Source organism: Oncorhynchus masou, chromosome 16 (assembly GCF_036934945.1).
Source record: "Oncorhynchus masou masou isolate Uvic2021 chromosome 16, UVic_Omas_1.1, whole genome shotgun sequence".
NCBI lineage: Eukaryota > Metazoa > Chordata > Actinopteri > Salmoniformes > Salmonidae > Oncorhynchus > Oncorhynchus masou.
Genome location: NC_088227.1, coordinates 15,407,092 through 15,420,369, shown reverse-complemented (window position 1 = coordinate 15,420,369; position 13,278 = coordinate 15,407,092). Strand labels below are relative to the sequence as shown.

The 13,278-nt window shown below is 42.8% G+C and overlaps 1 protein-coding gene across 12 annotated transcripts in view; it reads left to right on the top strand.

Moving 5' to 3' along the window:
- LOC135557538 (receptor-type tyrosine-protein phosphatase kappa) overlaps positions 1 to 13,278 on the top strand; it is a 150,404-nt gene that overhangs the window by 78,811 nt on the left and 58,315 nt on the right. For all 12 annotated transcript variants that reach the window (XM_064990878.1, XM_064990877.1, XM_064990875.1 and 9 more), the window contains exon 7: positions 5,805 to 6,098. In XM_064990878.1, coding sequence (XP_064846950.1) covers positions 5,805 to 6,098 — 294 coding nt within the window. The remainder of the gene's footprint in view (positions 1 to 5,804; positions 6,099 to 13,278) is intronic.

Sequence of the window (13,278 nt, the reverse complement as noted above, 5' to 3'; positions counted from 1 at the left end):
GGGGAGTGTCCTGGGTTCAGGTATTGTGTGTTCCACAAAGAGAGCACTTCCGGGACGTTATCCACCACCATACACAATTCACTAGCTTATTATAGAGCTACGTCCACCTGGGTATTAATAATGCAAAAGAGCTAAACAATGACTTTCTAATTTATGGTCTTCTGTTGGGGCTTAATTCAAGTAAATAACAATTTGTCTCAAGAACACAATGTATATTTGTATGCCCTGCAGGGCTAAACACTAAACAGGTCCTTTTTTGTAGATAATTGTTAGGTTCAACAGACAAAAGCATGGGTCACATCAGATGGGGGCCCTACGAGCCAAATTTGATCCAGATTTCAGCCTGAATCAAAGCACTTGATTCCATGTTTATGACTCAGTGTAAGCGCTATTTATACACTGGGTACACAAACTCTTTCCATTACATAGACTGACCAGGTGATTCCAGGTGAAAGATATGATCCCTTATTGATGTCACTTGTTAAATTCACTTCAATCAGTGCAGATGAAGGGGAGGAGAGACGGGTTAAAGAAGGATTTTTAAGACATGGAATGTGTACGCGTGCCATTCAGAGGCTTGGGTCCAGAACTGCAACGCTGCTTGGTTTTTCGTGCTAAACAGTTTCCTGTGTGATTCAAGAATGGTCCACAACCCAAAGGACAGCCAAACAATTTGACACAACTGTGGGAAGTGTTGGAGTCAACATGGGCCAGCATTAGATAATCTGTTACTGTCCATATGTAGCTTGTTTTTGGTCACAAGTTCAGGAATGGCTGAAGAATTGCAAGATTTAACTGGAGCTAACTCTGCAAATAGCGCTGCTGTGTGCTTTAGAAAGTCCTAGTCAATCGATTAATAATATAATAATACACTGAGCAAAAATGTTTATTTAATTTACAATCTTTTCAAACTATGACAATAGAAAGGTGCAGAACCTTTGTGAAACTTCACAGCACAGTTGAAAACGATGGCAAATAGAAATCTGGATGGTCTTCAGAGGTCAATGGGAGGGGTTGAGGGTAGCTGAAGGCTTGGACTAAAAACAAACAAAAGATAGTATATTTTACAATAGTTGTGTCCGTAAAGTGTATAAGCGTTATTGTTCATTAGTTTACTCCAACTAGGGGAGGGGTGGTAGGGTTAAAGGAAAATATATCAAAATATATATTTTCTATATACAGTACCATTCAAAAGTTTGGACACCTACTCATTCCCGGGTTATACTTTATTTTTACTATTTTCTACATTGCATTCTCTCAATCAGCTTCATGAGGTAGTCACCTGGAATGCATTTCAATTACCAGGTGTGCCTTGTTAAAAGTTAATTTGTGGAATTTCTTTCTTAATGCTTTAGAGTCAATCAGTTGTGTAAAGGTAGGGGTGGTATACAGAAGAGAGCGCGATTTGGTAAAAGACCAAGAACAGCTCAAATAAGCAAAAAGAAATGACATGAAGGTCAGTCAATGCGGAAACTTTGAAAGGTACTTCAAGTGCAGTCGCAAAAACCATCAAGCGCTATGATGAAACTGGCTCTCATGAGGACCTCCACAGGAAAGGAAGACCCAGAGGTACCCCTGCTGCACAGTGGGGCAAAAAAGTATTTAGTCAGCCACCAATTGTGCAAGTTCTCACACTTAAAAAGAAAAATTCCAGAAAATCACATTGTAGGATTTTTAATTTATTTATTTGCAGATTATGGTGCAAAATAAGTATTTGGTCACCTACAAACAAGCAAGATTTCTGGCTCTCACAGACCTGTAACTTCTTCTTTAAGAGGCCTCTCTGTCCTCCACTCGTTACCTGTATTAATGGCACATGTTTGAACTTGTTATCAGTATAAAAGACACCTGTCCACAACCTCAAACAGTCACACTCCAAACTCCACTATGGCCAAGACCAAAGAGCTGTCAAAGGACACCAGAAACAAAATTGTAGACCTGCACCAGGCTGGGAAGACTGAATCTGCAATAGGTAAGCAGCTTGGTTTGAAGAAATCAACTGTGGGAGCAATTATTAGGAATTGGAAGACATACAAGACCACTGATAATCTCACTCAATCTGGGGCTCCACGCAAGAACTCACCCCGTGGGGTCAAAATGATCACAAGAACGGTGAGCAAAAACCCCAGAACCACACGGGGGGACCTAGTGAATGACCTGCAGAGAGCTGGGACCAAAGTAACAAAGCCTACCATCAGTAACACTACGCCGCCAGGGACTCAAATCCTGCAGTGACAGACGTGTCGCCCTGCTTAAGCTAGTACATGTCCAGGCCCGTCTGAAGTTTGCTAGAGAGCATTTGGATGATCCAGAAGAAGATTGGGAGAATGTCATATGGTCAGATGAAACCAAAATATAACTTTTTGGTAAAAACTCAACTCGTCGTGTTTGGAGGACAAAGAATGCAGAATTGCATCCAAAGAACACCATACCTACTGTGAAGCATGGGGGTGGAAACATCATGCTTTGGGGCTGTTTTTCTGCAAAGGGACCAGGACGACTGATCCGTGTAAAGGAAAGAATGAATGGGGCCAGATTGAGTGAAAACCTCCTTCCATCAGCAAGGGCATTGAAGATGAAACGTGGCTGGGTCTTTCAGCATGACAATGATAACAAACACACCTCCCGGGCAACAGAGGAGTGGCTTCGTAAGAAGCATTTCAAGGTCCTGGAGTGGCCTAGCCAGTCTCCAGATCTCAACCCCATAGAAAATCTTTGGAGGGAGTTGAAAGTCCGTGTTGCCCAGCAACAGCCCCAAAACATCACTGCTCTGCATGGAGGAATGGGCCAAAATACCAGCAACAGTGTGTGAAAACCTTGTGAAGACTTACAGAAAACATTTGACCTCTGTCATTGCCAACAAAGGGTATATAAAAGTATTGAGAAACTTTTGTTATTGACCAAATACTTATTTTCCACCATAATTTGCAAATAAATTCATTAAAAATCCTACAATGTGATTTTTCTGGATTTTTTTTTCTCATTTTGTCTGTCATAGTTGAAGTGTACCTATGATGAAAATTACATGCCTCATCTTCTTAAGTGGGAGAACTTGCACAATTGGTGGCTGACTAAATACTTTTTTGTCCCACTGTAAATGCTTCAGAGTTCAAGTAACAGTCACATCTCAACATCAACTATTCAGAGGAGACTGTGTGAATCAGGCATTCATGGTCAAATTTCTGCAACGAAACCACTACCAAAGGACACCAATAATAAGAAGAGACTTGCTTGGGCTAAGAAACACAAGAAATGGACGTTAGACCGGTGGAAATCTGTCCTTTGGTCTGATGAGTCCAAATTTGAGCTTTTGTGAGACGCAGAGTAGGTGAACAGATCTTTGCATGTGTGGTTCCCACCCTGAAGCATGGAGGAGTGATGGTGTATGGCTACCACAGGAGTGATGGTGTATAACCAGTATGGCTACCACATGGCTACCACAGCATTCTTCAGCAATACTCCATCCCACTCCACAATCACCCGACCTCAACCCAATTGAGATGGTTGGGGATGAGTTGGACCGCAGAGTGAAGGAAAAGCAGCCAACAAGTGCTCAACATATGTGGGAACACCTTCAAGATTGTTGGAAAAGCATTCCAGGTGAAGCTGGTTGAGAGAATGCCAAGAGTGTGCAAAGCTGTCATCCACACAAAGGTTGGCTACTTTGAAGAACCTAAAATATATTTGATTTGTTTAGCACTTTTTTGGTTCCTACATGATTCCATATGTGTTATTTCCTAGTTTTGATGTCTTCACTGTTATTCTACAATGTAGAAAATAGTAAAAAATAATAAAAAATAATAAAACCTTGAATAAGTAGGTGTCCAACCTTTTGACTGACAGCATACAAATGCAAACAAACATCAACAACATCACACCTGCTCACACCCCCATCTCCAGCGCTCGCATCACTCTCTGCCACATGGCCTCAAACTGCACCATTTTGTTTCTCTCTGCCGCCCACGCACTTTCAACGTTTTACCTTTCCATTGTGTTATCGATGGAGGATTGGATGATTTCCAGTTTAAGTCTACATTTTTTTCAAGATGATTGATGTGAAAAGTATTGTCCAACTCATCGGGTATCTCACTTCACCCCCATGTCTTGAAATATGCAGACAGACAGATTAATATACAGTGCATTCGGAAAGTATTCAAACCCCCTGACCTTTCCCACATTTTTGTTACATGATTTGTCCCTCAATCTACACACAATTCTCCATAATGACAAAGGGAAAACTATAATTTTTCAAAATGTGATGTATTAAATATAAAAAACATACCTTATGTAAATAAGTATTCAGACCCTTTGCTATAAGACTTGAAAATGAGCTCCGGTGCATCGTGTTTCTATAACTTGATTGGAGTCCACCTGTGATAAATTCAATTGATTGGACATGATTTGGAAAGGCACACACCTGTCTATATTATATAAGGTCCCACAGTTGACAGTGCATGTCAGATGTAAAACCAAGCCATGAGGTTGAAGGAATTGTCCGTAGAGCTCTGAGACAGGATTGTGTCGGCACAGATCTGGGGAAGGTTACCAAAAATGTCTGCATAATTGAAGGTCCCCAAGAACACAGTGGTCTCCATCATTCTTAAATGGAAGATGTCTGGAACCACCCTGACTCTTCCTAGAGCTGGCTGTACTGGACAGAGTTCCACTGTGGAGATGGGAGAACCTTTCAGGTCAACCATCTCTGCAGCACTCCATCAATCAGGCCGTTATGGTAGAGTGGCCAGACAGAAGCCACTCCTCAGTAAAAGGCACATGACAGACAGCTTGGAGTTTGCCAAAAGGAACCTAAGGACTCTCAGGACATGAGAAACAAGATTCTCTGGTCTGATGAAACCAAGATTGAACCTCTTTGGCCTGAATACCAAGCGACATGTCTGGAGGAAACCTGCCACCATCCCTACATTGAAGCAGGGTGGTGGCAGCGTCATGCTGTGGGGAGTGCAACTCGACGTTAAAAAGGTGTTCCTAATGTTTGGTATACTCAGTGTACATGTACCACAGTTTTTGATAAACATATGATTAAGTGGAAGGTAAACAGGTGGAAGCAGAAGGTGGAATGGCAGACGTTGTGACGGTAACGTGTGTTCACGAAGATGATATGGGCAGGATGGGCTAGCACCAGTACAGTGACTATCAGATTGGACTTAATGTGATCTCTGAGTATTGCCTCTGCTGTTGAATTAGCTTCAACAAATGAGTCGGCCGACAGCCATCTGGCCTGGGAGAAAAGAGAGAGAAGAGGGAAAAGAAGAGGCCTGCATGATGTGCAGAGCCGGAGACCAACTTCATCCGAGTGCGTTAAACAACGCTCTGCCCTTATGTCTCCTTATCAAATCTTATTGGTCACATACACATATTTAGCAGATGTTATTGTGGGTGTAGCAAAATGCTTGTAAGAAATAACACACACACAAAAAAATACTGCAAAGTTGCTTAGGAGCTAGAAGCAGAGATTCCAGACTGACTGGAAGTGAAACCAGCTGGTTGGTCTGAGAGTTTGATTGTTTGGTGCCCCCGGACCCCATTCTAACTTGAACTTCTAGCTGTTGAATTCATTGGGTGTATGACACAAATCTCATTAGATTGATTATTGATTTTGAAAGGAGAGTCCAAATGGGTCATAAAAAAAAGTTGGATACTTCTGATTGAATAGATACTATGTCGTCTGCAATAAAATACAGACATGGAAAGCTTTTGCCAAAAATAGATAATGTCCCTAATTGAAATGCCTTGAAGTATGCTGTGCTAAACCATATTCTCGGTTTCCCTCCTGTCTCCTCCAGAACCCCCGCGGCCTATCGCACCCCCTCAGCTGCTGGGTGTTGGTCCCACCTACCTTCTAATCCAGCTCAATGCCAACTCTATATTCGGGGACGGCCCTATCATTCTGAAGGAGGTGGAGTATCGTATGACATCAGGGAGCTGGATAGAGACCCATGCTGTCAACTCCCCTAACTACAAGCTGTGGCACCTGGACCCAGACACAGAGTACGAGATCCGTGTCCTGCTCACCAGACCAGGGGAGGGTGGCACCGGCCAGTCTGGACCACCTCTCATCACCAGGACCAAGTGTGCTGGTAAGTCTCCATCCTTCCTTTCTCTCCGTTGTTTTTAATTTTCTCTTTTTTGCTCCCTGTTGCCTCTCTCTGCGTTCCACTGCTCTGTGATATTTGCATACAGATAATTGCCTTGGGTGCTTTTAGAAAACATAATTGGAAAAGCCAGGGAAAATAAACAAGGTTCCTGGTAGAGGTAGTGTCATGGCCGTCACTCACTAATAGTTCCTTTCAGATGTCGGGGGTGTTTCTAAGGAAATAAACTAGCATGCTTTTCAGAACGAACCTTGCCAGTAGTTACCCCGAGGTCCATGGATGACAAACCTGATGCAGGAATTCTCATTCATTTCTGTCGGGCGGCGTGATACACAGTCCCGGGTTGCCATGGCATCTGCATTTAAACAGCACATCAACAAGGCGGAGACTATATACAGACGTTATATGGGGGAGCACGTAGTGGAGCGTTTGTGTACGGAGAAGGAATCTGAAGATGGAAAGTGGTTATTAAGAATAATGCGGAATGTATGCAGTGTTTCATTACTCTGGGCATTGCCTTTCCATCAGCCTCAGACACTATCCATCTATTCCCATGCCTCACCCTCAGATGTGAATAGACCAGCTGTATTCCCAGATTGACATTCAGAGTGGGGACTCTCTGTCGTTTTGTGTTTCCTCTTGGCTACTGTCCGGTTGTGGAGTGAGGTTTTCCAGGGGACATAGTCCAGGTACAGCCCTGTAGTCTGCTCGGGAGGAGATGCCTACTCCATGTCACTGCTTTTGTCCATCACAGCCAATCATAGCATTGAATTATGTGCTGCCCATGGAATTGGCTGGAACGGAAATGGCAGGAACACATATGTTTGTGGCAATACAGGAAGCATATATATATATATATCTTCCTCTTCCTTAGTTTGTCCTACATCTCACTGCACGCTCCCACCTATCAGAATGCATGAGGATTTTTTTCCAGTTTCATATTTTGGTGTTCAGACCCTGACATCCACAGCAAAATGAATCCTTGGTGATTAGGAAGTCTATTTGAGAGATGTAGGCACCAGGCATCTGTGTAAATAGAAGTTGTGATATGGCTATGGTCTCAGCAGACACATTTTTGATAACTGGGCTTAAAGAGGCAGCCTAAATTCAAATCTTTGATATTAGTTTTTTTTTTTTAAAGTATATCCTGTATGTATGACAGACGCTTTTATACTAGACTACACTTCCCCTAGATTCCTTTTGAGATTATTAGTTTTTCGCCAGTAAGAATTTTATGGCATCGTAGCATGGATCATTTCCGCTTATGTGTTTCCCAGCTTCTATACCTGGAATCAAGTTGAATGACAACATCAAATAATTGCCTGAAGTCATTAGGGATGTTCTCCCACAGTAGCATCACGGGTCACAATCAGATAGTGTGTGTCTTACGTGACAGGGGACAGAGGAAGCTTTGTATCTAAAATGCAAATATTAAGAATCTGAGCATCTTCCTCCCCATCCCGGAATGGGTGCCATGAGCAAGTGCAGGCCAAGAATGGCAAACAGTGCTCAGAGATTTCTTATGTACGTGTTCTCCTACACAAACAAAATCAACTTCCTCTCGCATTGTTTAACCTTTTTCCTGTGATCTTCAGGTTATTTTCACTAGCAGTACATTACTATTAGGACAAGGGCTCCTGGGTAGCAGAGAGGCGGGGTGGCTCGCAGACTAGTCAATGTCGCGTTTCCTGATTTGCAGGGTGAGCGAACACATTATGAAAATCCTCAGGGCGCCTCTCTCCAGAGAGTTTGCATTTGTATTTGTATTTATATATATTTTTTGCATGCTCCCTATGTAATTTACTTCTTACAAATGTCATGCCATTTCAGCAAAATAACGTATTGATCATTTCCCCATGCTTCACTGTTAAATAACAAAGAAAAAAATGATTTTGAAGGCCGGGGAATGAAATCTAATAATTGTTAGATGTTGTTACTGCCACCATTTATTGCTGCATAGAATTCGCATTCCATATATTTCTCTTTCCCCACCATTTTGTGTAATAGTATTGTTGTACTGGGAAAATGGGTGGGTCCATTAGTGTCTGGTTTATATTACGGTGGTGGCATTCCTACCACGTTGTCACTTTGTCGTCTGTCCCAGCACATTAAACAGATGTCATGCACCACCATGGTTCCCAGCTGTGCTTCATTTCCCCCGACTGCTTCAGACCACATAGACTCCTCCATAAGTCCCCCATTTCCTGCCATAAACACTGCCAAGAAGAGAAAAGAAAGCATTGGAAACAATCTTCTTTGCTGTTGCCTTTAAGTTGGATGTATGTATGTGTGTGTGAATAGGTGTGGAACGATTGTGGAAGAACTGTACTATTGTGTAAGTGTCTCAGATTTCCTGAGGGAAGCACATGACACGGTGCTGCTGGAATAGCCACCTGAGCCCTATTGGACTGGTTACCTACCAGCAGACAGCAGACTGGGACTGAGGGTTAGAGAGGAGGGAAAATATAGTGAACGAGAGACAGAGCAGGTCTGCTTTCCCACGGGAAGGGTTTTCTTTCATCACCGTCGAGACAAACCACTCACCCACACAATAGTGAGACAACATGGAGGACTGCTGGTCTGATCAAGACCTCTCTCTTCAGCTAGCCAAGCAACACCTCCTACAAGCAGAATTGATGAGTAAAACATCATTAAACGGCTACATTCAACTGGAGATTTCAAATATTAAAGATGTAGCTTCATCATTACTCAATGTGTCCCATGTCTGGTAGAACGTTGCTTCATTTGGACCGGTTTCTTATTGAAAGTATAGATTCAGCAGTCCTCTGCACTCTATGCTCCAAGAACCTAAAGTGTTTTCCATACCACTGCCTGCTCAAAAACTCCTCAGCTGGAAATTAGATTGCGTATAATGAAATGAACAGACCACTCGGTACCTAATGCCCAGTAGGGGTTTTACCGGAGAGTGTTGAAATGTTGTCGCCTTTTAAATTCAAACAGGAAACACCGTATTGACTGGAGAGGAAATAGTAGAGTTGTTAAGCTGAGACTTGCACTAGAACAGTTTCCTGCCTGACAGACAGGCAGGGGAAATTAATGCTCTTAGTGCGCCGTACGGCTTTGATTCGCCTGTACTCATGCATTTCTACGAGCACCTCAAGTCGCGCTAAAAAACGCCTTTTGCCATCTGTAACCAACCTGAATTGGTTTTAATAGTTCTACATGTCTGAGCATGTTGTGCGTTCAGAGCGTCACTGGCTAGGATAAGCTCTTGAAGCCAGTTCAAAAAGCAATTAACTCTGCAGAACTAGCTAGCACTGCACTTGGTCCTCAGCCGTATACATTAGCCTCACTCCTCCAGACAGAGTAGTCCTGCATGGGCTTTAGTAATATCACCCTTAAATGTTGAAGAGCATTGGGATGGAGCAAAAGTAGTCATACGTGTGCCAAATGGCAACCTATTACAGTCCTGTGGGCCCTGTTCAATAGGTAATTGCACTAAAAAAAAGGAATAGAGTGTCATTTGGGAAGAATCCCATGTCTAGGTTGTGTTGAGGCTGATGTATCCACTGTCCAGTGATGGAGTGTCAGGTTTCCTTTGACTGACAAACAGAACCGGATCTATCAGGGCGATGTTTCAGGACCGATCAGTGTTTTCTCCGAGGACCTCAGTCGGTGTGAGAGTCGGGGCGTCGCACTCGTGGCAAGACACCATTCCAATTAGTAAAAGGTAATAGAGAACCACGAGCGGCTGACCATCACGTTGCTGATTACACAGAAAAAGGGCATACTGATTACTACTGAATGACCTCTCTGGGCTGACATTTGCAGTGGCAGGCCTTTTTATTGAGGCAATTTCAATGAAATCACCGGCGGCCCTTCAGATGAACAGTCGATCCAATAACAGCCTAAGTAGAGCCAAGGTCAACAGTTCAACCTGTCCTGTGGTACTGAAAGGAATGCATTCGGTCAGGATTTTTTTTTCACCTTTCACTAATGTGTTGCCAAGGTGTTTGATTTGGTGTATGCGATCACTAATTGTCGCCATCTATTTGCTGAACCGCCGAAGGGACCGGCGATTAGGAGTCTCAAGACAAACCTTCTGAACACAACGGGCTTGTTTAGTGATGCGGTGAGGACTTTTTCCTCTCAGGTGCAAAACACACAGGTCTCCACCCCGCCTCTCATATGCACATTGACTTTCCACACATGATCAATGCTCAGTCTTACATATTGATTTTGATTGGGCCCTGCAGCCAGAAATACTATTTAGGGGTCTAATTCTGAGTTCTGCATTCATTTCAAAGACCCTTAAAGCACTAGAGATTTGTTTTTTTCCCCTGTACGGATGATTGTTTCTTCCTCCTGCGTAGGAAAGTGGTAAACGATCATGGTGATTATGGCCCCCATTGATGTTATTAACATCCTAGTACACTGGGATTAATACTATTGATTTGGGTACTCAGTCTGTACTCTCCACTTGACACATTTGAAAATAAGCAGACACACACACACACACAACTGTATATGCTACTACTGACCTACCTCAGAGGGACTAGTGTTTCTTCAAGGATGAATTCCTGTGACATTTGCTAATCTGTTGCCCATGACTTTGCCTGTAGTGAGACTGACACCAGTTGTGGTGGGGTTGTCCATGGGTCAGGGAGAACTTTCAAACAGTATTATCCTCCAAAAATACCCCATAAGTACTGAAAGACATGAAAAGCTGAGATTTTGATAATACATGCACACTATCAGAATGTGAGGGAGAAAAAGAGTGAGACATACTGTGTGTGGAATGAACAAAAAACGTTAGCTGTTGTACTACACTAGTAATAGTAGCAGTAGTCGTTATATTAGTAGTCCTGGTAGCAGTCACAGTTGTGATCGTCCTCTAGAGCAGTGGTTCCCAAACTGTGGGGCGGGCCCCGTAGGGAACGCAGTCCGGCTTCAACTTACTCTTGAAAGATGTCGTAGTAGAATGCACAAGGTGCAATTTTGAAATTGGGTAGTGGCATCAGTTTCTCTTGTGATGTCAGTCGTTGCATAACTTCGAGAGCCATTTATAACTGGTCAAAAATGTCCCGATCAACTCGCCCATGTCAGCTAATGTTTTCTAGCTAGCTTTTTTTAGCCCATAGATTTTGTAGCAATTTCCGAGTCACTCAAATATCACATGAATACACATTAGACATGGTAAAATGTATAGAATTGCGAGAAAATGTGCTTTAAAAACGGCAACATTTTCTCTGTACCCAATGATAAAATCTGTAGAATTTCAGGAAATAGCTTTATTTCTTTTAATAGCTTTAAGCTTTAAACCTGCAAAACATTCTCTCAGCCAATAAGAGGGGTGTGAACTGTTTGTGTCATCAACAGTGCTTGTGCCCATAGAAATAGATGTGGCACGGGGGGTGCTTGACTGAAAAAGTTTGGGAACCCCTGCTCTGAAAGACGTGTTGGAGCACACTATCTATTAGTATGACTCCCTACTGGAATATCATATTTTGATGGATTCAAGGGGGAGAAGAAATGCATTCCACTGCCAAATGAGTTTGAATGGTTGATAACATAAATGACTGTCAAGCAGTGAATGGCAGGGGACATGGAGTTGGTATATTACTTTAGTTACCTCAGGCGCTTCGAGAGTCTCCCGCGCTAGGCCTGGCATTACTCTTTTGTGGGAGTCAGAGAAATGGGAAGCTGCGCGGGATGAAGATGAATCATAAGGAATGGTGTTCCAGACACTGACAATCCACACAGGACTGCTGAAGCATGGACTCTGATGTATTATTTAAATGCACCCTGTTTGGCATGGGTGGTAAATCGAGTTTACCTTCTGTGTTGTTCCTCTCATGTTACAGCTAATATTTCATACCTAGGCTTGGCACAAAAACAAGTCCAGCTTTTTGTCAGTAGAACTCACTGTCAGAGCAGAGGTGGTGGATGGTAATATTTTCTGCTCCCAGGCACCACTCTCCCTCTCAAGCCTCTCTCTACCAAGTCCCCTGGCCAGTGTTCAATTAAGGCTACACTGCTGGGGAATCTTCTCTCTATAAATCCTCTCGTTTGTTTGTCTGCTCCATTTTTAATCACGAGCGCCTCTGAGAAATCCTGCCTTGCGACTGGAAGGGATTGTTTGGTATTTGTTGTGTTTTTTTACCGCTGCCTCACAAACCATTTTGACTTTATGTGGATTATTATTAATTGTGTGGCTGCTCTGTGCTTCTCAGTAATGATGCAAACACAGGAAGGCTTACTCTACAATAGGAAGGAGGCCGGCTTTTATTTCATCATGATAAATGAGGATATTTACAAAGCAAAGCAATTTGTCCTGTCTCATTCCACACTGTGCATTGCAAAAGGGATTAGGAGGGGGGAACAATTCATATCAATTAAGATCGATTTAATGTGTCATGACACAATTTCTGCCGACTCGAGAAATAATTAACTGTAATAGTGCAGGGCATTAAAAAACATTATTTGACTTGACCACGCTCTATCTTAGGGGTAATGTTCTGAATTAATAAAAATCTAGTTAATTTCTTTAGTGTCCTTTTGCCTCTGAGTGAGATTGTTCAAATCTGTGGGTTACGTTATTTACCCTCCAGTCCCACAGCCCAGTAATTGAATGTGTCACTTTTATTCAACTCTTTTTGCTGAGAACCCCAAGCAAACTTTTTATCCATTTCATTCTCTTTTCTTCAACTCCTCACTCAACCTCTGGGATCTTTTACCCTCTTTGCCATCCATTGACGATAGTGTGAGCTACTACGTCTTTCCGTAGTTGGCCCTATATGATTCCGTGCCACAGCAGGAGAGTGGGACACTGAGGTCGATGGGTCTTTTTGAAAATGGAACTAATGAGTGTAGGAGCCAGTGGAAGGTGTCCTCCTAAGCACCAGTAGGGGCAGCACGTCCGTTTGGCCAGAATGTGGGCTGAGCCCAATGGTGTGCAATGCTTCAGTAAATCAGAGAACTCTCATTATAAACAAAGTGCAGGGAGAAAAACACAGGGGAATAAGGTAGACACTTTGCTCTGTCTTTGAGAGCTGGCCAGCAGCCTTTTAGATGACATTGAAGGACTAACTCCATTATAGTGCATATTGATAATGGTAAATAATGCAACAGCTGCAAGAACATGGGGACTGAGTTGAAAAAAAAAAAGTCTATATAGTATTGAGTTAGTCAGGCTAGAAGCCCA